The following is a 23865-nucleotide window of genomic DNA, read 5'->3' as shown; positions in this document are numbered from 1 at the left end:
GTAAAAGAGGAAGACAGTCTGTGACCTAGCTTTCAGCATTTTAATAAAATTGATAAGCTCCAAGATTATATTAGCTCCAATGGTTCTGTGCAGCAATAGTGAAATTTTCTTTTTCTTACACAAGTTCTTATATTCGAGATAGAGTTCATTATATTAATGGAGTCATCTTTTTCTCTTTTTTCCCCTTAAGTAGTGTGTGAAATGGTTAGGTTTATACACATTAAACTTTCCTAGTGCTATGTACCTGTCTTTTACCACTCTTGCATAATTAAACTCCCTGGATTTCTATAATTTTTTTTAAAAAAGATTATTTATTTGAAAGGCAGAGTTACAGAGAGGCAGAGAGAGAGAGAGAGAGGTAGGTCTTCCATTTACTGGTTCACTCCTTAGGTGGCTGCAATGACCAGAGATGCGCCGATCCGAAGCCAGGAGGTTCTTCTCGGTCTCCCACAGGGGTGCAGAGTCCCAGGGACTTGGGCCATCTTCTTTTGCTTTCCCAGGCCACTTCCAATGTACCATATTGTATACCATGTTGTATATTCCAATATACCAACATGGTATATTGGAAGTGGAGCAGCTGGGACTTGAACCGGTGTCCACATGGGATGCCTGCACTGCAGGTGACAGCTTTACCTGCTACATTCCATAATGCTTTTAAAATGCATATATTTACCAAAACAGTGTAGGCTTTTACAATCAAGCACTTCAAAAAAAAATTTTTTTTTTAAAGATTGTGTGTTTGAAAAATAGAGAGGAAGGGAGAGAGAGAAAGAAATCTTCATCCACTGGTTCACTTCTCAAATGACAGCGACAGCCAGGGCTGGTTCAAGGTGAATCCAGGAGCCAGAACTCTAATCTGGTCTCCCACATGGGTATTAGGAGCCCCAGTAGGAGCTGTCTTCTGCCTTCCCATATGCTCCCTGCAAGTGGAATATCAGGATGAACTGGCAGTCTGATACGGATGCCAGACTCTTAAGAAGCAGCTTAATCCCAGTGTGCCACAATGCTAGTCCCCTTCCTATGTACATTACTCAGTTCCAAAGCCACTTCCATGTTTTCAGTTACCTGTTACAAGCAGTCCATTTCATAGTACTGAAATCTGTTCATTTTCTCTGGCTGCCGTTAACGGTGCAGGTCTGAAATCAGGAACACTACTGGTCCCAGATATTTTGGGTGAAGAGTATTCAACCTGTGCCATAAACTGGGTGGCTTAGAACAACAGAAATTTATTATTTCACAGATCTGTAAACTAGAAGTCCTAGTCAACATGTCGTTAGCACTGTGCTCCCTCTGAAATTCTGGAATCTCTGCTTTCTTTTCTTCTTTCCTGCTGTTAATCCTTGGTGTTCTTTAGCTTGCTGTTGTATCACACCAGCGGCTGCTTTTGTTGTCTTCACACGACTGTATTTCTCAGGACATTAGTCCTATTGGATTAGAGTCACCCTAATAACCTGATCTTTTTTCATTGTTATTCTGTTAATACAGTGTATTACATGGATTGATTTTCAGTTATTTCAGATGTTAAAGCATCTTGCTTTCTTCAGCTAAACCTCACTTGATCATGCTGTATAATTTATATTGTTGGATCTTCACTGCTATTACTTACTGAGGACTTGTTTGATATCTTTGTCTAGTTTTGGTGTGGTTGTAATACTAACCTCATGATAATAACCCTGTCTTTGTTATGTCTTCAAAGACCCTTTTTCCAAATAAAGTCACACTGGTACTTGAGATTAGGATTTTAACAGGACCTTTGGGAAGACACAATTCAAGCCATAACACTGTGGATAATCCACATTTTATTTATGCATTCATGAGTTGATGGACATTTTTTTTCCACTTTCTGGCTATAATGAATATTGCTGCTATGCACATTAATGTATAGCTTTTGTGTATCCTATATTTACACTCAATAGTGGAATTACTGGGTCATATAATATGGTATATTTAACTTTTCAGCAAATGCCAAACTCTTCCAAAGCAGTTACACCGTGTTACGTTCCCACCAACAAAGTATAAGAACTCCAATTTTTCCATCCTTGCCAATACTTGTTACTATCTTTTTTACTTTAGGCATCATATTGGATTGTAGTAAAGGGGTTTCTTATCAAGGTTTAGGTTTCTGTTTCCCAGATGGAAAATGATGTTGAGCATCTTTTCATGGCTCATTGTGCATTCTTATTTTAGATAAATTTCTATTCAAATCCTTTTCCTAGGGGCAGAATTTATGGTGCAACAGATTAAGCCGAGGTCAGTTCAGCTTTCAGCTACTGTATTTCCAGTCTAGCTTCCTGCTAACGCAGCTGAGAAGGCAGCAGATGGTGGCCCTGCCCACCAACATGGGAGATCCAGGTTAACTTCCTGGCTCCTGTCTTGGGCCTGGCCCAGTCTTAGCAGTTGCAGGTATTTAAGGGAGTGAACCAGTGGATGAAAGATAACTTTGTGTCTTTCATCCCTCTTTGCTCTGTTACTGTCTCTGCCTCTCTCTGTCACCCTGCCTTTCAGATAAATAAACATGTCTTTTAAATCTTTTGCCCAGGGGTACACATTTGGTCTAGTATTTGAAGACATAGTTGGAATGCCTGCATTCCATAATGGAGTGTCTGGATTCTAATCCTGGCTCCACTTCCAGTTCCATCTTCCTGCAAATATGCACCTTGGGAGATAGCATGTGATGGCTCAGTGGTTGGGTCCTGGCCACCTGCCTGGGAAATCTGGATTGATTGCTGCCACCTGGCTTTGGCCTGGCGCTTCCCTGGCTATTGCAGGTCTTTGGGTGGTGAACTAGCAGGTGGAAGATCTCTGTTTCTGTCTGCCTCTCTGTCTGCCTTTCAAATAAATTTAAAAATAAATAAACATTTGTATGTTTTAAAGTTAGGGATTTCAAAATTGTCATTGAGTTGTAAGAGTTTATATACTGTAGCTACTAGACTTTTCTCATATGTATGATTTGCAAATATTTTCTCCCCTTCTGTAAGTTGTTTTTAATAGTGTCCTATTTTTCTTTTTAAGGTAATTAATGTATTTTCATTATTAATATTTCACCATAATTGGGCCAGGCTGAAGCCAGAGTAAGTTGCAGGGACCCAAACACTTGAGTCATCATGTGCTGCCTCCCAGCGTATGCATCAGAAGGAAGCTAGAATGAAAAACAGAGGCAGAACTTAAATCAGGCACTCTGATGTGCAATGTGGTCATCCCATGTGGTGTCCTAATCACTGCACCCTCTCGTTCCCTATTTAAAATATATTTTTATAAAGATGTGAATGCATATATAGTGCTAAAAGGTGTTACAGAAAACTAATAATTACCTACCTCCTTCTATTGGTTCTTAATTCCTGCAGGGAAAGGCCCTTTTAATCATTTTATCTTGCCTCCCTGCTTCTAAACAACATGTTTAGACTGCTCTTTATTGTTGCTTTCCCCTTTGGACTTACCCTTTATTGACTTTTAACCATGGAAGATTAGGGCTAATCTCCCCCTTTACCTCCTGTCTTCTTAGTATATAAAAGGTGGTCATTCACTTTTAACCTTTGATCCTATTATTCCTATGTAAAAACTGTCCCTAGCTGGGCCCTCTAATATAGTACATGATTGCATTGCCTTTCTTTTCTAATTCTTAGCTTTTCTTGAAATTAATAACTTCCAACAGTATCTTTTCTGGAGCAGGCCAATCTTTTCCTGTCCTTTGGACCAGTTGTGGGCATTTATTTGTCCTTCCCCCTCCTCTCTTTGTCTCCTATTTTAAATCACACGTTGTTAGATTTTGTGAGTCACCCTCTTGTTTTCATCAAGCAGATTCTTCTTTAGCATTTTAATAAAGGATATACAACAGTTTTAAAAACTTGACCTTTCTGAAAATGTCTGCTTGCCCTTGTATTGGGGTGGTAGTTTGTGTATGGTATTCTGAGCTGCACCTTTTCTTTCAAAACTTGAAATTATTGTTAGATTATTTTCTTTCTTATAGGGATACTATTTTGAAGTCAAATGCCTTCTGACTTTATAATCCTCTGCATATAAATTATTTTTTCTCTATCAGCAATGTGCAGAATTTATATCATGAAATGCTATGATATGAGTTTTATATTGGATACTTGGTAGAATCCTTTGTGTCTAGCAACTTAAGTGGTTTACTTAGTGAAATTTTCTTGATTTACCTTTTAACTTGTTCCTCCTGTCTATTCTTTTTGGTACTCCTGTCAATAGGTTGGACCTTCTAGACTACTCTCTATTTTCTATATCTCGATCTATAACTCTAAATGTTTAGTCTGCATGTGAGGTAGTTTTCTTCTTCATCTTCACTGTCACTTGATATCTGATTCTGGCGAGTTTTCCGAATATTCCTTTATAAATTTACTATAGCTTGTATTTGTTGTTATTCTATGTTTTCAATAATTCAAGTTTCTGAAGAAGTTTGTTATGGTCATTTGGTTTTTAGTTTTGTTTTATTTTTAAGTTTTCTCCCCATTCCCTGTTTCTCTTTTGGTGTCTGCCTTTGATATTATGGATTTATCATTACGGCCATGCACAACATAATGACTTTTTGGTCAATGATGACTGCACAGAAATGTAATCCCGTAAAACTGTAGTGGAGCTGAAAATGTCCTGTCTGCAAGCACTACACATTACTCACATGTTTGTGGTCATGCTAGTGTAAACAAACCTACTGCACTGCCAGTCAAATAAAAGTATAGCACATCCAATTATATACAGTCCGTGATCCTCACACTTGGTAATGATAAACGCTGGCATACTGGTTTATGTATTTACTATACTAAACCTTTTGTTCTCATTTTGTAGAGGTATTCCTTCGACTTATAAAAATAAGTCATTGTAAAGTAGTTTGCCACATTACGCAGCAGTAGCCGTCTATGTCTTGTGTTTATTAGGTTTCTTAATTGCATTGAGAGCACGTTGTGTGGCCTGTACCACCTGGCTTTGTGTAAACATGCTCTATGATGTCTGCACAATGTCAAAATCACCTAATGACATGTTTCTTAAACCATATCCCTGTCATTAAGCAACATATGACTGTGCATAAAACACAAGACGGTGCTTAGCACACTGTGCTATGTCCCTGTTGAATACTGCTCTCTGGAGAGCAGCCTGGAGGAAAAAGGCAGTGGTGGCAGTGTGGCAAACCTTTATCAAACATCTCAGGGAGATACAAGGAAGGTATGGGGATTGGAGGGTTGGAGGATATGAAAAAGATGAGTGACAGTCCTAAGGTTTCCACAAGTAGGGTCAGGTACTTGACCTGTAGGGCAGGCAGATGGCCTAGCGGTTAACACACCTAGGTTCACTACCTGGTCCCAGCTCCTGACTCCAGCTTCCTGCTGATGGGGATCCTGGGAGGTGGTGGTGATGGCTAAGGGATTGGGTCACTGGGGAGTAAATCAGCAGGTGGGATCTCTCTTTCCCTCTTCCCTTATCCCCTTCTCCCCCTCTCCTCTATATATTTACTTCTCTGCCTCTCAAAGAAATAAATAACTTTTTTTAAAAAAGAAAAAAAAATGACCTTCAGATTTCTGACTTGAGGAACTCAGTGACCTGTAATAACTGTAAGTGAGAAAGAGCAGAAAGAGCAGCATTGGGAGAACAGTTCTAACTGTCTTTGTGCAAGGTGCTCAGGAAGTGTGAGATGAACGCACCCTTTCGCTAAAGCCTCTTCACAACCTGTCTTCTGCAGAAATTCCAGACTCTGTTCTCTCCATTTGTTCCCACACACACTCAGCGTGTTCTTGGATCTCAGCTTTCCTCTTTGCTTTTGAGAACTCGCAATCAGACTTGCCTAAATTGTTAGAAACTTCCTTTTGGGGTCTCTTAAAATATAATAAATTCCTGATTTTGTGTTTGTATTATTTTAAGAGAAGGTGAAAGCCTCAATATATTAAGAAAGATCAGGGGTAGGCATTTGGCAGAGCAGCTCCGTTGTTGTATGGGATACCTGCATCCCATCTCTGAGTGTCAGGTTGAATCCCAGCTCCTCATTTCTGATCTAGCCTCCTGCTCAGGCTCACTCAAGGCAACAGATGATGTCTCAAGTACTTGGGCCCTGCCACCCACATGGGAGACTGGATGGAATTCTGGGCCCCTCAATTCACCCTGACATAGCCTTGGCTATTGAAGGCGTGTGGGGAGTGAACCGGATAGAATTTTCTTTGTCTCTCTACCTTTCAAATAAAATTAAAATTTTAAAAAAAGATGAGACAGGGCCGGTGCAGCGCCATGGCTCACTTGGTTAATCCTCCGCCTTTGGCGCCAGCATCCCATATGAGCGCTGGGTTCTAGTCCCAGTTGCTCCCCTTCCAGTCCAGCTCTCTACTGTGGCCCCGGGAAGGCAGTGGAGGATGGCCCAAGTGCTTGGGCCTTGCACCCGCATGGGAGACCAGGAGAAGCACCTGGCTCCTGGCTTTGGATTGGCGTAGCTCCAGCCGTAGCGGCCATTTCTGGGGTGAAGGAAGGAAGGAAGACCTTTCTGTCTCTCTGTGTAACTCTGTCAAATAAGGGGGGGAGGGGGGAGGGAGGAAGGAGAGAGAGAAAAAGAAAGGAAGGAAGGAAGGAAAAGTAAAGAGACTACTGTAGCCTGGTAAAGTTGGCTATTTTGGAAGAATGGTCTCTGGCAAGAGGATTGCAAACTTTTCAAGAAGCATGTCTCAATTCAGTTATAGGCAAAGTGGACATGCATCTTTTGACTTGAGAACTGGGCTTTGCTTCAGATGAGATAAAATATCTCTTAGGATTTTTGTTTTTATTGTTGTTTAACTTACTTGAGAGGCAGAGGGAAGGAGCTCCCATTTGCTGGCTGACTCGTAATGCTTTCCCGCCTGGGGAGTGTTGAACCGAAGGTGGGAGTTGGGAGCTCACCCCAGAGTGTCAGGAACCTGCTCACATGAGCAAGTCACCTTTTAGTTCCCAGGGTCTGCATAGCAGATGACTGGAATTAGTAGCTTCAGCTGGTGTTGGCACTAAAATGTGAGACAGTGGCATTTTAGCCACTGGGCTAAATGCCTGCCCCCAGTTGATACATTTTTTAAAAGATTTTATTTATTTTAGAGGAAGAGTTACAAACAGAGGGAGAGACAGAGTCTTCCATCTTCTGATTAACTCCCCAAATGGCTGCAATGGCCAGAGCTGATCCAATCCGAAGCCAGGAGCCGGGAGCTTTTAACGGGTCTCCCACACAGGTGTGGGAGCCCAAGGACTTGGGCCATCTTCTATTGCTTTCCCGGGTCATATCAGAGAGCTGGATGAGAAGAGGAGCAGCCAGGACTAGAACTGGTGCCCATATGGGATGCTGGCACCGCAGCCAGAGCCTTATCCCACAACGCCACAGCACCGGCTGTGAACTTCTTTTAAAATGTTTGTTTGTGTTCATCCACTTGAACAGCAAGGAAATGGAGACAGATCCTCCATCTGCTGGTTCACTCCTCAGATGGCTGCCAGGGTTGTGCCAGGCCTAAGCCAGGAGCCTGAAACTCCCTCTTGGTCTCCCATGTGGGTGGCAGGGGCCCAAGCACATGAACTGTCATCTACTGCCTCCTGAATTCATAAGCAGGAATCAGGATCAGAAGTTGCCGGGACTAGAACCAGCATTCCAATATGAGCTGCAGGTATTTCAAATGATACTCCAACCGCTGTATCCCACTGCCTGTCCCCTATTCTTAACTTTTTGAGAACTTTGTGTAATTTTTAAAAGTAAAGCAAGTAGTTTTTAATTTAAAGACAAATAACAAGGGAAAGTTATTTTGTCAAGCCCTGTTTTTCACCAGCTATTTTGAAAAAATCTTCTCAGAAACAACAGAAAAATAATCCTGTATAATCTTTGTAACACAGTTAGGTAAACTGTGAATTTTTTTCTTTGGAGGTGAGACCCAAATTCCGATTTTTCTTTACAGGTTTTGCAGCTTTTTAAAACACTGCACAGGACCAGACAACAAGTTTTTAAAAATGATGCCAGAGCATTAGAAGGCAAGTGTACTTTTTCTTACCATTGGAAGCAAGTCCATTCTTTACATGGCTGCTAATCTATCCTCAAGACCCTATATGGTCAAGACCCTTCTCAGGGAGTGACCTTCACTGTTCTTCCTTTAGTGATGTGTTTTAAAGATTCATTTCCATGACACTTCTTTGAGGAATATCTAGTTAGAAAAGGACTTTTTTTTAAAAAAAGATTTATTTATTTATTTGAAAGAGTTACACAGAGAGAGAAGAGGCAGAGAGAGAGAGAGACAGAGAAACAGAGAGACAGAGAGGTCTTCCGTCCGCTGGTTCACTCTCCAGATGGCCGCAATGGCCAGAGCTGCACCAATCTGAAGCCAGGAGCCAGGAAATTCTTCTGGGTCTCCCACGCGGGTGCAAGGACCCAAGGACTTGGGCCATCTTACACTGCTTTCCCAGGCCACAGCAGAGAGCTGGATCAGAAGAGGAGCAGCTGGGACAGGAACTGGCACCCATATGGGATGCCGGCACTGCAGGTGGCGGCTTTACCCGCCACTCCACAGCGCCAGCCCCCCAAAAAGAAAATTTTTAAAGATCAAGTTTTCATAAAGAATCAGCAAAAATGAACAAGAATTTTACTGTTCTCCATTGCTTTGTTCAAGCTTTTCTGAGGTGGGGAACGTCCAGCCTACAGGCTGTAAAAGGCCCAAATAATCATTTGGTGTGGTCCTGCCAAGGCAGCCGCTAGTGGGACTAAAAATTTAATAAATCTGCAGCAGGCTAATTTTAAGTTGATAATTTTGTATGACCCACAAATGTTGTAAATAAATCAAAATGGCCCTTGGCAGAAAAATGATTCCCTAACGCTACACCATTCCTCCATTATGTAATCAAATTTCACATTTTCTAGAGCCACATGCTACCATATATTGTTATGCTGTTTATTAGCCTGCAAGTCACAGCAGCTGTGAAAGAGAACGTCCCAACTGATTCCAAATTCACTCTCTCCGCTGGTTTAAGTAGCGTCTGTCAAGTGGAAGTCACAGCTCTAAACGTTAAGTTTTTTGTGTTAGTCATGTTCAGTCTCCTCCTCATGTACTGGTAAACCCCCTTAACAGAACACTGGGGTAAAATGTCCCATTGCCCCCTAGGGATTCAGTTTCTGTAATTCACCTAAAATAATTTAAATATTTTAGTATATATACCATTTTATGTGTACTTAATATGAGTTCTTGATTTAATTTTCATAATGGCTCTGTGTGAGGTGGTTACAATTATAATCCTACTTCTTCAGATGAAAAAAACTGACAAAACATGAAAAGATTTGCCCCCGGCCGGCGCCATGGCTTAACAGGCTAATCCTCCGCCTTGTGGCACCGGCACACCGGGTTCTAGTCCCTGTTGGGGTGCCGGATTCTATCCCGGTTGCCCCTCTTCCAGGCCAGCTCTCTGCTGTGGCCCGGGAAGGCAGTGGAGGATGGCCCAAGTGCTTGGGCCCTGCACCCGCATGGGAGACCAGGAAAAGCACCTGGCTCCTGGCTTCGGATCAGCGTGGTGCGCCGGCCGCAGCGGCCATTGGAGGGTGAACCAACGGCAAAAAGGAAGACCTTTCTCTCTGTCTCTCTGTCTCTCTCTCACTATCCACTCTGTCAAAAAAAAAAAAAAAAAAAAAAAAAAAAAAGATTTGCCCCCATCATATTTAGGAAGAGGTGGAGCTGAGATTTATCCTAAGCAGTCTGATATGAAGCCCAAAGTTTTCTTTTTTTTCTTTTTTTTTTTGACAGGCAGAGTGGACAGTGAGAGAGAGAGACAGACAGAAAGGTCTTCCTTTGCCGTTGGTTCACCCTCCAATGACCGCTGCGACCGGTGCACCGCACTGATCCGAAGGCAGGAGCCAGGTGCTTCTTCTGGTCTCCCATGGGGTGCAGGGCCCAAGGACTTGGGCCATCCTCCACTGCCTTCCTGGGCCATAGCAGAGAGCTGGCCTAGAAGAGGGGCAACCGGGACAGAATCCGGCACCCCGACCAGGACTAGAACCCGGTGTGCCGGCGCCGCAAGGCAGAGGATTAGCCTGTTGAGCCACAGCGCCAGCCCCCAAAGTTTTCACCTTCTAACATATCTGGACAGAAGGTTTATGGCTATTGCTGTTCTCCATCAGCATGGTATATTTTTTTGCTTTAAATTTTTTAAGATAAATACATATTAAGAACAGTTAACATGTACTGCACTTTTATTATACTTTATATATACATACTTTATACTTTGTGTGAATTGTTCCATTAAATGCTCAGTCAGCACAATAAGGTCAGATTGGACTCAGTCACACTGCTGTAATGTTACCAACATCTCAGTGACATATGTGAATAAGAGTTTGATTTATCACTCATTCTACTTTTCAGCCAAAACACTCAAAATTATGTTTCCTGTTTTCTGTGATTTTTATTTTAATGTTTGTGTGTATGGGTAGCGGCCATTTAGGGGAGTGAACCAATGGAAGGAAGACCTTTCTCTCTGTCTCTCTCTCACTGTCTAACTGCCTGTCAAGAAAAAAAAAAAAAAGGCATTTTAATCCAAATCCTTGGATTTATAGAAATCAAGCATTGAATTGGTTTTATTAGAATCCTTTAGCTATAGGTCCACAGATGAAGCCATAAGTTTTAGAGTGCAAAAGTTTCTGTTAGGTTTATTTGCAAATTTGCCAGCCTGTCAAAACTCTCCCAGAGACTTCCTTAATAAATTTTTATTTTGTTTTTTGTGCTGGTGGGATTGTTTTTGTTTTTGTTTTCCGTTACTTGAAAGGCAGAAAGAGAGCGAGAGGGATCTCTTCCATCCTCTGGTTCACTCCCCAAATCCCCACAACAGCCAGGGCTGGGCCAGATGAAAGCCAGGAGCATAGAATTTCATCCTGGTCTTCACATGGGTAGCAGGGACCTGGCCGGCGCCGTGGCTCAATAGGCTAATCCTCCGCCTGCGGTGCCGGCACACTGGGTTCTTTTCCCAGTCCGGGCTCCGGATTCTGTCCTGGTCGCTCCTCTTCCTGTCTAGCTCTCTGCTGTGGCCCAGGAGCGCAGTGGAGGATGGCCCATGTCCTTGGGCCCTGCACCCGCATGGGAGACCAGGAGAAGCACCTGGCTCCTAGCTTCGGATCAGTGTGGTATGCCGGCGGCAGCGGCCACTGTGGGGTGAACCAACGCAAAGGAAGACCTTTCTCTCTGTCTCTCTCTCTCACTGTCCACTCTGCCTGTAAAAAAAAAGAAGGGTGGCAGGGACCTGAGAACTTGAGATATCATCTGCTGCTTTTCCAGGGTATGCGTTAGCAGGAAGCTGGATTGGAAGCAGAATAACTGAGACTTGAACCATCACCCCAAATTCTTATTCCTATGCTTTGTTTTACATGGAGGCAAAACCGTTTCCTATACTATCATAATAAATAACATGTAAATTATTAGAACCAGAATTATAAATTAGAAAAGCTAATAAATATGTTTCTCTCTCCAGCAGCCAGAATAAAGATAAATGAAGAATTCAAAAGTCATAAAAGTGAGACTTCTCCCAAGAAAATAGAAGAGGTACAGTAGTTGCATTTTTCAGTTATAATAAAGCTATTACAAATTCTCTTGGCATAGAGGAAGTGATAAAAATGGAGGGCTGATGTAAAATGAAACCCACTAATTGCTAGTTAAAGCCATCACAGCTGTAGGTAGCCTTCACTTGTTTGGTGTGGCGCACCTCCTCAGGACCTCTGACCATACTCCCAAGACAGCAAGTTGCCCAGTGAAAAGAACATAGAAATAGCCATGGTCATAGCAGGAGCATCTGAACCAACCCCAAAACCCACCGAAAATCTTTCTTCACCTGAGGCAAGTGACTCAAACAAGGAGATTGAATTGTAGTAACTCAGAACTGCAAAGGAACCTCTCTTTTATCTCATCCAAGCAGTTTGAGTCCCAGTTCCTATCTGGGCAAGGGTAATAAACAGCCACAGTTTCCGAACTTTTCGTTGTTTGAGTTCTGTGTTAGTTGCTTGCTGTAATTAAAGACACTATGACACTAACCTGTGAGCACCCTAACAGTTCTAATACATATTGATTGAAAAAATGTGCCATTATGTATTCTAGCAAATAGACATTGTCTGAGTTTCCTGTGTCTTAACTTTTTATAAGGGTAGGGAAAGGATCCATAGGAAGAAAACAAAAAATGGAAAGTTACCTGCAGAGGTAGTTATGATTCCAAGAAATGGTTTGTAAAAAGGAAGGTACAAATAGAAATTCTTTCATGTTTTATAGAATTTCTGCATATGAAAAAAATCTTATAAAAATGAATTTGTATTTAATAGAATATAATACTATTTTTGAAATAGTAAATAACTATAATAAATTGAGCTTAATGAAACAAAATGATAGCTTACTTATTTCCATCTGTATAACTTAATGACAAAAAGAAAATATTTTTGCTTAACTATAATTTTCAAATGATAAATCATGACTAGAAGAAAAGTTAAAAGGTGTATAAGGAAGTTGGTACTATTTCCTGTGCAGTACCCTGTTTAATAACAAGTTGGTACTTAGTTTTAAATTTTGAATTTTTATTGAAGATTTTTGTTTGATGTCTGTTTATATCAGTGGAACTGGGAAAATGAACTGAAGTATCCCGAGTTGATTTTACTTATTGGGCATTAATATAACAAATAATCTAAAAAGTATATATTATCATCTACTCATGTATATTTTGTATTTTTGCAATTCTGCAAGATTTACAGATGGATTAGTTTCTAGATAACTACATTCCATGTATTAGAGGGTTAATGAAGTCTTGGTACCAAAAGAAATCTTAAACATCCTGCAGGCTAGCAGTGCTGATGCTTCGTGATCCTGAGACACCTTTACTCTTAAAAACTGAGGGCTCCAGAAGGCTCTGCTTCTGCCAGTATTTATCGTACTAGATTTGAACTGAGAATTTGTTAAATATATATGAACTTACTTTAAAATAGCAATAATAAGCCCATTTTTAAAAACAAATAGCATAATATTTATGAGAAACAACTATATTTTCTAAAAGAAAATTAGTGGGAAGAGTGGCATTGTTGCTAATCTCTTTAATGTTTTACTTAATAAGAATCAATTAAATTCTCATATCTACTTCTTAGTCTGGTTTGATATGATTTTTATGTTGAAATATATAAAGGAAATCCAGCCTCATCTCAGCAAATAATTGGAAAAGGGTGGAAGTGCTTAATAGGCTTTTCAGATAATTGTGGGTATTCTTTGACACTATACTACAACAACAACAAGTGACAATGTCTTAAAGGTTAGTTGCAGGCCAGTGCCGTGGCTCACTAGGCTAATCCTCTGCCTGTAGCACCGGCACCCCGGGTTCTAGTCCTGGTCAGGGCGCCAGATTCTGCCCAGTTGCTCCTCTTCCATACCAGTTCTCTTCTGTGGCCCAGGAGGGCAGTGGAGGATGGCCCAGGTGCTTGGGCCCTGCACCCGCATGGGAGACCAGGAGGAAGCACCTGGCTCCTGGCTTCGGATCGGCGCAGCGCCGGCCGTAGTGGCCATTTGGGGGGTGAACCAACGGAAGGAAGACCGTTCTCTCTGTCTCTCTCTCACTGTCCACTCTGCCTGTCAAAAAAAAGGTTAGTTGCAGTGTGGAACTCCATTATCTGTTAAACCTTCGGGTGTTTTTTGTTTTATTTTGTGCTCCAGGATTCTTACAGACTACCTCCTACTCATAGTCTCTGCTCTCCCATAACCCCTTGATCATAAGTGATCATAACTAACCTTGTTTCCAGCCTTAGTTCTATGTAGGACTTAACTCTTTCTTTTTATGAAGATTTTATTTATTTATTTGAGAAGTAGAGTTACAGACAATGAGAGAAAGAGAGAGAAAGGTCTTCCTTCCATTGGTTCACTCCCCAAATGGCCTCTACAGCCACAGCTGCAGTGATCCGAAGCCAGGAGCCAGGTGCTTCTTCCCAGTCTCCCATGTGGGTGCAGGGCCCAAGCACCTGGGCTGTCCTACACTGCCTTCCCGGGCCACAGCAGAGAGCTGGAATGGAAGAGGAGCAGGCGGGATTTGAACCGGCGCCCATATGGGATGCTGGCGCCACAGGCGGAGGATTAACCTACTGTGCCACCCCATTGACTCTTTCTTTATGTACCTCCAGTAGGTGAGGAAGCCCCCTGTCCAGCCTTCCAAGCTCCCTCCCAGGTATCAGGAAGTGAGGTTTTGTTCTCATAGCCTTCTCCATGTCAGTTAAAGGCTGCTATCTCCTTTAGATGAGCAGGATAAAGAACTTGTGCTTTCCCTGTTGACTGCTGTCTTCTCACTCTTAAGCACAATCATTAGCAAATCCTGTTGCCTTAACCTTTAAAACATAGAATTCAACTGCTTTTCACCTTCTCCTCATTATCTCTCAGTCCAAGCCACCATCATCTCTCCCTGGATTGTTAGAACAGTCTGTTTCCGGTTTCAACCCCTCTTCCCCAAGTCTATTCTCCGTACTTTTAAAGTCAGGGTGAACCCATTAAGAAAGGCACCTTCCATTGCTCTTCTCTTTGCAACCCTGATAGCTCCTCCCAGCCAAAAAAAAAGCAAAGTGCCTGCCATGACCTACATGTCACGTGACCCCTGTTCCTTTCCCACCTCAGTTTCAGCCATATACCCTCCTGCAATGTCAGTACCCTTTGAAGGTTGTTGTTTTCTCAGCTGCCCTCAAAGTTTCATTTATTGGACTAATAGATTTTAAAAAATTATTTATTTATTTGAAAGGCAGAGTTACAGAGAGGCAGAGGCAGAGAGAGAGAAGGAGGTCTTCTATCAGCTGGTTTACTACCCAAATGGCCGCAACAGTCGGAGCTAGGCCAGTCTGAAGACAGGAGCCAGGAGCTTCTTCCGGGTCTCCCACGTGGGTACAGGGGCCCAAGCACTTGGGCCATCTTCTACTGCTTTCCCAAGCCATAGCAGAGGGCTGGGTAGGAAATAGAGCAGCTGGGTCTCGAACCGGCACCCATATGGGATACCAGCACTGAAGGGCAGGCAGTGGCTTTACTCACTATGCCACCGTGCCAGCCCCTCTGTTTTTGTTTACTATTGGTCTTTCCTGCTAGGATGTAAGTTCCACTATGTGTGCTGCACACAGGAGGTGCTCAGCAAATATGTGCTTCATGAATGTGTACTACCCTGTCACACTGGCCAGGAGAAGAAAAATGCAGCCTAAAGCAGTGACTTTTTTAATCAGTGTCCTATGCAAAATAGAGTTCAACCAAGTTATTTCCAGCTGCAGGAAGCTGAGAGGGAGGTCAAATGGGCAAGGTTGGCCGGCACCGCGGCTCAATAGGCTAATCCTCCGCCGGCAGCACCGGCACCCCGGGTTCTAGTCCTGGTTGGGGCGCCGGTTCTGTTCCAGTTGGTCCTTTTCCACTCCAGCTCTCTGCTGTGGCCCAGGAAGGCAATAGAGGATGGCCCAAGTGCTTGGGCCCTGCACCCGCATGGGAGACCGGAAAGAAGCACCTGGCTCCTGGCTTAAGATCAGCGCAGCACCGGCCGTAGTGGCCATTTGGAAGGTGAACCAAGGGAAGGAAGACCTTTCTCTCTCTCTCTCTCTCTCACTGTCTAAATCTGCCTGTCAAAAAAAAAAGGGGCAAGGTTTAGGAGTCTACCCTTCATTCATCCACTGTCCTCTGTTTTAATTGTTAAAAGTCTTAGGAAAAAATTCTTTTGAGACAGGAATTCTGCTTTTAATACAGCATGTTAGAAACTCATTGATACGGCAAAATATATGAATATGTTTTTGTATATAGGGTGTCTTTGAAAGTTTAATAGAAAATGTATATTATAAAAAAGCTATGGGCCGGCGCCGTGGCTCAACAGGCTAATCCTCCGCCTTGCGGCGCCGGCACACTGGGTTCTAGTCCCGGTTGGGGCGCCGGATTCTGTCCCGGTTGCCCCTCTTCCAGGCCAGCTCTCTGCTATGGCCTGGGAGTGCAGTGGAGGATGGCCCAAGTGCTTGGGCCCTGCACCCCATGGGAGACCAGGAGAAGCACCTGGCTCCTGCCTTCGGATCAGCATGGTGCGCCGGCCGCGGCGGCCATTGGAGGGTGAACCAACGGCAAAGGAAGACCTTTCTCTCTGTCTCTCTCTCTCACTGTCCACTCTGCCTGTCAAAAAAAAAAAAAAAGCTATGAATGGATGACAAAATTTTTTGCTCTAGAATATTTGTTTTTAATTTGACAGATAGATAGTGAGAGAGAGAGGCAGAGAGAAAGGTCTTCCTTCCATTGGTTCAACCCCCAAATGGCCACTACGGCCGGCACTGCACCGATCCGAAGCCAGGTGCCTCCTCCTGGTCTCCCATGCGGATGCAGGGGCCCAAGTGCTTGGGCCATCCTCCACTGCCCTCCTGGGCCACAGCAGAGAGCTGGACTGGAAGAGGAGCAACTGGGACTAGAACCCACCACCCATCTGGCATGCCGGTGCCACAGGCGGAGGATTAACCAAATGAGACACAGCACCGGCTCCGCTCTAAAACATTTTTAAATTCTGTTTTCCCCAATATTTTGGAGCACCCTTATATGTCTTTATGTATTTGAATAAAAATGTGTCATGGAGAATCTTAAAAACATAAAAGAATCTGTAAGTGTTATGAAGTTATAAAGCTAATCATGTTAGATACATGTTCTCCACAATTCCAATTTTTGTTTTAAAGCTTAAATTTTATCATTTTCAGCAAATACTGTCTATTAGGTTGTTTTTTTTTTCCCCCTTGAAGTGACGTACTCTATTCCTTTTCAAGAAAATGTCTACCAAATAGCCAAGTCTGAATTATCATAGTGGTACTTTAACATTAAAAAAAAAAAAAAAATAGGAGGGGGTGATACTTCCCATGAAGAAAGCTCTACTTCTGTTCACAATTCAAAAATGCAAAAGGCTGTACGGTCCTATGAAAATACAGCTCCCTGAAAGGTTCTCAAGGTCCTCAAGGGTCCCTTGCTTTGAAAGTTGTTGTTTAGTCCAGTTCATCCTGCTTGTGGCAAGGTCTGAAACTCAGAGTGAGTAGGTAATTAACACAAAGCCATCCACTTACTGTTAGAGCTGGATTCCAAATGTTCGTATTCCTTGATCCAGTACTCTAATGTTCAGAAAAGCCAACTGCATAAAAGGAAGATTTAATCTCCCCTCAACAGTGTACATTTAAACATTTAAAAATCAAGTTTTAACAAAAGAGTAAATCATGAATTGATAAAAGTTAAAACTATATGCATGTCTGATATCTCTATACCACTCAGATAGTTACAGAAAGTTAGAAGCAATATAACTTCAAAAGTAAAACTATAGTTTTCAGAAAAGTATATTCATGTAAAATACTCAAAGGATTTATTCTACTCGTTTGCTTTTCTTAACAGCTAATGAAAATAGGTTCCGATGTGGAATTGTTACTCAGAACATCTGTTATACAAGGTATTCATACAGACCACAATACACTGAGTAAGTAAAAGAAATGGTTTCTGACTGCCTTATGTTTTAAAACATTGAACAATTATAACTTTTAATGCCTAATAAAACAGTTTTATTTTACCAGACAATACAGTATGTACTGTATACATATGTATAGGTACAATATAAAGATGCTAAATTATAAAACTTTTTTTATAATTTGTCTTTTTTCCCTGCTTTATTTTTATCTTAAGTCCTGGTTATATTATAAAACTGCAGTTAGAGTGATGATATGATTATTTTTATCATTTATTTTAGAGTCTTAATTTTCTGGCATCGTTTACTACTTCCCTAGACAAAGTCTATTTCTATATCTTTTACTCTATAATTACTTATTTTGATTCAGAATTGGAATTATAAGAAAAGGACATATAATTGAGTATCCTCCATTTTACCTCAGGTCTCCTGGTGGGCCTTCAGCACAACCTCATTGCACATTATAGTTTACTTTCATGCAATGCAGTGTCTTAGGGACATCAGTAACAGCAACAAAAAAGATGACATTTAAAATTTTAGAAAGACTTTGCTGTTTAAGTAAACCATTGAAATACAGCAGTAATACCTGAGTACCAACATCCACATCAAGCTGTGTAACCTTGCCAGTGCCTCATACTTTTGTGCTCTTCACCACTTCTCTACAAAGATAACCACTCTCCTGACTTTTAACACTACAGATTATGAACTTTATATAGTGAAATATTTGACCGTTAGGTCAGTGGTTTCATATAGGATGACAATTTTTGTCTCTCTTCTTTCTGTTGACATTGTATTTGTGAGATTCATCTTTATTGTTGTATGTAGCAGCATTATTGTGAACATTGTTTAAACAGCGAAATTTATCCTCCTTTTCTTTGAGTAGTTCACAGTTTTGGACTATAATGAATAATTTTATGAACATTCCTGTATGTGCCTTTTGATGGGAAAAGTGTATGTATGGTTGTGTTCACATAATGTTTGGGTTGACATCAGACTGCATAACGTAATCATAATCCCGTTAGGTTATAATGGAATTGAAAAATTCCTGCCGCATAGTGATGTTACAGTATTAATAATGTCATAGCCTTGGCATTACTCATGTTTCTGCTTATACTGGTATAAACAAACCTTCTGTACCATCAGTTATATAAAACTATAGTACATACACTTAGGTGTGTTATGTAATACCTGATAATAAATGGCTGTTATTTATGTGTTTACTATTTTAATAATTATTTTAGATTTTTACTTCTTTTCATTTTATATGAAAGGCAGAGATAGATTTTCCACCTACTGGCTGACTCTCCAAATGCTCAGAATAGCCAGGGCTGGGCCAGGCCAAAGCCAGGAGCCTAGAACTCAATCTGGCTCTCACACGGTGGTTTCAGGGACCGAAGTACGTGAGCCGTCATTTGCTACCGCCCAGGGTGCACAGTCACAGGTTGCTAGAACTGAAAGCAGAGCCAGGCATTCTAATGTGGGACGTAGGCATCTCAAGTGGCAGCTTAATTCCTACACCAAAAACACATCCCATTTGCCATGATTTTAGAGTATATTGCTTCTACATTAAAATTTATTTATTTATTTTACTGTATAATATCTGAAAGTCAGAGAGAGATCTCCTATCCTCCTATTTGCTCTCCAAATTCCCACAACCGCCAGAACTGGGCAGGGCTGAAGTCAGGAGCCAGAACTTAATTGGATCTCCCACATGAATGGCAGGGAGCCAGCTACTTAAGCCATCACCTGCTGCCTCCTAGGATACACTTTAGCAGGAAGCTGGAATAGCAAAAACTCCAACTTGAGTATGTAATAAATTAGATTCTTTTAATATGTTTTTTAAAATTACTTTTAAAAAGATTCTTTTAGGGGCTGGCGCTGTGGCGTAGCAGGTAGGGCTGCCACCTGCAGTGCCGGCATCCCTTATGGGCGCTGGTTCGAGGCCTGACTGCTGCACTTCTGATCCAGCTCTCTGCTATAGCCTGAGAAAGCAGTGGAAGATGGCCCAAGCCCGTTGGCCCCTGCACCCATGTGGGAGACCTGGAGGAGGCTCTTGGCTCCTGGCTTTGGATCGTCACAGCTCCAGCTGTTGCAGCCATCTGGGGAGTGAACCAGTGGATGGAAGACCTCTCTCTTTCTCTCTCTCTCTGACTCTCCTTCTCTCTTTGTGTAATTCTGACTTTCAAAGTAAATAAATAAATCTTTAAAAATAAATAAATTCTTTTAAGTGATAAATTTAAAGTGACCAGAGTAATAAGGCTTTTCAGGGGCCTAAATAAGGAAATAAAACATTATCTCAGTATAGTTGCTTATGAAGGATCTTCCAGCTTCAATAGGATCTTCCAGCTTCAATAAAGTAATGTTCTAATACCTAGATCTAATGTGGAAAGCAAAGTCAAGGATTTTCGTAATCAATAAAGCAACATTACAGTGAAAATAATGCATAATATTTAAATACAGTTGGGTGCATTTAGCCTAGGTGTCAGCTGTTAATTAAACCAGAAAAATTCAAGAGTAGAGTATGTTTTTAATTCCAACAATATTTTTTAGATTTCTAATTTCTTCTTTTCTTTGGTTTGCCTGTTTCCTTTCCTGTTCTCTGTCTTCTAAGTCTGATATTCTCTCTTCTGCTTCGCCCATTCTGTGTTTTTAATTCCAGACATTACTTAATAAGGTGCGTTGAGTGAAGAGATAGAGTAATGGCTATTTGACAGTTTTGTGGTTCTTTACCACTTTTTGGATTTCCTTCCTTTGTTTTGAGAATTTTAGTCTTTATGACTTCCCTATCCCAAGGACAGAACCTAGAAAATTCAGTTCCTCAGTTTCCTTTGCAGCTCAGGTATGGACATTTGATAAAAATTCAGCACAGTCACCCAGACTGGTAAGTAAACTTGAGGAAAGAGGCTTGGCACAGAATTTGCTTTTCTGGCAGGAATGGCATCAGCGGCTATAGGATCCGCTTCTTCACAGAGAAGTGGCATTGGTGTGGTGGCAAAAGGGGGTGTAGTAAAATTGAATTTCTGGCAACATCTGAAATACAGCATCTTGTGTTCTGTAAGGCAAAAATGGTGGCAGTTTCTGCGAGTGCTGTGTGGAGGACGCTAACTTCTATTACTGTGCCAGTTCTGTGCATTGGTTTGGTCAGCATTCCTGAATCTCAGTCTCTAACTTGCCTGGTTCTTTGGGCCTCTCAAATCCATGCGTTAGACAAGGACCTGTTAAGTGGCTTTTCTGCTTAACCAGCCAGAGTCCAATTCTGTTGCTTATAACTAAGACCAACAGAACTTTTTCCCAGAAGTGAGCTCCTGAAAATTATACAACCTAAAATGTGAAATCAGTTGAAGGGAAGGTCAGGGTACAGGGTAGTGTGATTATCATGGGCCTGACCATTATAGGCTCCAAGCTGGTAAACTATGAAGTCAGTGCCTCTTATTTCTTGGAATATAGACTGAGTACTACCTGAGGCTACAGGAATAAGAGAAATAGCCAGAATGTTAGTGTATGCTGGAAAATTCTTCCTGCTTTCAGCAAAGTACTACAAAAGAAAATGAATGCAGATTCAGCTAGTGCATCTGCAAAGCAGAAACAGAATGAAATATCACTTTGCTGGGGACCACTCTTCTGTCCACACTCTGAAGTCTGAGTAAGAGTCCCATACTTCAGAGCCTTGCAAAGTTGAAAATGCCAGTTGCCCATATCCACTAAAACCAAAGCCAGTACAAGTAGGCTCCACTATGAAATAAGATCATTGCCCCAAGACTTTCTCATATCAGATATATGACCTACTTACCAGAGCTGATTATTTTTCATTGCTTTAAGAAGTATCTGTCCAGTAAGGATTAGGGAGTGGGCAGAACATAGAGGCTATACCAAAAGATGAGAATCTTCATGAATAAAAAATGTCACGCTGTTTGCTCGTGGCAGTTTGCACATAGAAATGACTGGAAGCAGATTTTTAGTTAAAAAAATTTTAGTAAATTGCATTACCAAGAAATCACAGTTTGGCTAGCTCTCTTTAATGTTGAGACCATCCCTGAGCTCCTGAAATACCAACAAGTGAACCATGAAGGTTTCCAGAGCTCCAAAGAAGGGCATTTGCCCAGCATCTCTACCTCCAGACAAGGAGAATCCTGCAGAGGACAGAACCAGGACTAGAGTGGACTAGGGAGGATCTTTTTTTTTTTTTTTTTTTTTTTTTGACAGGCAGAGTGGATAGTGAGAGAGAGAGAAAGGTCTTCCTTTTTGCCATTGGTTCACCCTCCAATGGCCACTGCGGCCGGCGCATTGTGCTGATCTGAAGCCAGGAGCCAGGTGCCTCTCCTGGTCTCCCATGCGGGTGCAGGGCCCAAGCACTTGGGCCATCCTCCACTGCCTTCCCAGGCCATAGCAGAGAGCTGGCCTGGAAGAGGGGCATCCGGGATAGAATCCGGCGCTAGGGAGGATCTTTGAGTCTCCTAGCAAATAGAATTAAGTACTGCCAGGTTAGCCATCCAAGGAATTTATTCCTTTACTAAAGCAAAGGTGTTTGTCCTACTTGTCCAGCAGAATTTTAGATTTTCTGTAGACCAGTGATGCTGTGTGTTTCTCATTTCAGGCTTTTATTCCTGTATCATGTTTGTTTATTTTCACTGAGCTCAAGTAGGTTCTCTACCATGTTAGCAACAGCTGAACCTGATAAAAGGGCTAGCACATCATCTATAGATCTTTGATTTCAATCTGGCTGAGACTTGAGGGGACAGGAAGTGAATGGATGTACTCCATAAATGAGAAGATGGCTAGTTTTGCTTGTGTAATTAATGTGCAGGTGCTGAAAAATTATATTCAGGGTGCAGCATTGCAAAGCAGAAAAATTAAGATAATTTCCTAGAGCCAATAACATCTTTCTGGATTACATAAGCAACTGTCTACTGGAACCAAGAAAGCATTGTTGTTAAAAAAAAAAGCCATTGTTTTCCTGTTAAAAATAGGCTAAACTGAAGCTCTCCTTTTGCCCTTTTCTCCTCTCTCTCCTTTCTGTGTGCAGTGCAGATGTGATGTGACATTGTTGGTGAAAACAAAATCACACATGGGGTGTAGCAGAAAAGGAGGAAAAAGGCCAGGGTTGTTAGTGGTATTCAGGACTTGCGCTAGACCAGAGCTGCACGGGAAGTGTAGCAGCCAGGACTCAAATCAGAATCCACATGGGATGCCGGCACTTCAGGCCCCCAGGATGTGCTTTAGCAGGTAGTTGGATTGGAAGCAGAGTAGCCAGAGCTCAAACCAGGTACTCTGATATGGGCCCTGGGTGTCCCAAGCAGTGACTTTACCTGCGGAACCACTTTTTTTGGTTCACTTCTGTGATATTTGATGTTTTGAAGAATATAGAGGAAAAAAATAATATAGGCAGGTTATTTCATAGAATGTTGTGTGAGCATTTTTGGATCATGACAGTTTACCTGGGTTTAGCTTTTCTGGAGAAAACACAGAGAAGCATTTATGTCCTCAGCATTTTTTTTTAATCTTAAGATCTTTCTCTTGACTTCATTAAGATATCATGCCTAGGACTCAACAGTCTTTTGTGTAATGATTTTTCTCAGTGAGGACATATTGGCATTTTTGCACAGAACGTTTTTTTACCATGCCAGACTGTCCCACACATTCATCGCAGATTTGCATCCTTGGCTCCTGCCCACGAAATTCCAGTAACATTCTCCAGTTGGTATGACAGCTCAAACACCCTTGGTTATCAACAATTGTCCTCTAAAATTTGGACTCTTTAAATTAGGAGAGTGTTTTTTCTCTTTCTATAGTAAGGAGTGTAAACAGATTTCTCATTTGACAGTTCTTTTTTAAATTTATTTTATTTATTTGTAAGTCAGAATTAGAGGGATGGAGGAAGCGGGGGGAGGGAGGAAGAGAGATCTTCGATCTGCTGGTTCACCCCTCAAATGGCTGCAGCAGCCGGAGCCAAGAGCTTCTTCTGGGTCCCTACTTGGGTGCAGGGGTCCAAGGAGTTGGGCCATCTTGTGCTGCTTTCCCAGGTGCATTAGCAGGGAGCTGGATGGGAAGTGGAGCAGCCGGGACTTGAACCGATATCCATATGGGATGCCTGCACTGTAGATGGCCCCTTAACCCACTGTACCACTGCTCCACAGTGCCCAGCCTCCCCATTTGACAGTTTTAAGCTTCAGAAATTGATAATTGGATAGTCAATAATATATTTTATCTAAATTCTGTTTAATTTATTAGTTAAATTTAATAAATGATAAAAGATCAAGTTGATTACGTATGTTTTGCTTTAATGAGACAAAGAAAAACATACACAGACCAAAAAAAACCACTGAGCCAAACACCTACCTCTGTTTTTTTTAAGATTCATATTTTATTTGAAAGGTGGAATTAGAGAGAAAAGAGTTGAGAGAGAGAGAGAGAGAAATCTTCCATTCGTTGGTTCACTGCCCTAATAGCCGCAAC

General features: G+C 41.8%; 1 protein-coding gene across 4 annotated transcripts in view; it reads left to right on the top strand.

Moving 5' to 3' along the window:
* LYRM7 (LYR motif containing 7) overlaps positions 1 to 23865 on the top strand; it is a 39484-nt gene that overhangs the window by 1735 nt on the left and 13884 nt on the right. For 2 of the 4 annotated variants that reach the window (XM_062189220.1, XM_062189222.1), the window contains exons 2-4: positions 7899 to 7971; positions 11443 to 11510; positions 17346 to 17427. In XM_062189220.1, coding sequence (XP_062045204.1) covers positions 7899 to 7971; positions 11443 to 11510; positions 17346 to 17427 — 223 coding nt within the window. Of the gene's footprint in view, positions 1 to 7898; positions 7972 to 11439; positions 11511 to 17345; positions 17428 to 23865 lie in introns of all 4 variants that reach the window. The other 2 variants (XM_062189219.1, XM_062189221.1) reach the window with 1 other exon arrangement.

This window comes from Lepus europaeus, chromosome 4 (genome assembly GCF_033115175.1).
Source record: "Lepus europaeus isolate LE1 chromosome 4, mLepTim1.pri, whole genome shotgun sequence".
Lineage (NCBI taxonomy): Eukaryota > Metazoa > Chordata > Mammalia > Lagomorpha > Leporidae > Lepus > Lepus europaeus.
Note: the sequence above shows the minus strand (reverse complement) of the source record. Positions and strands in the feature narration are given on the sequence as shown.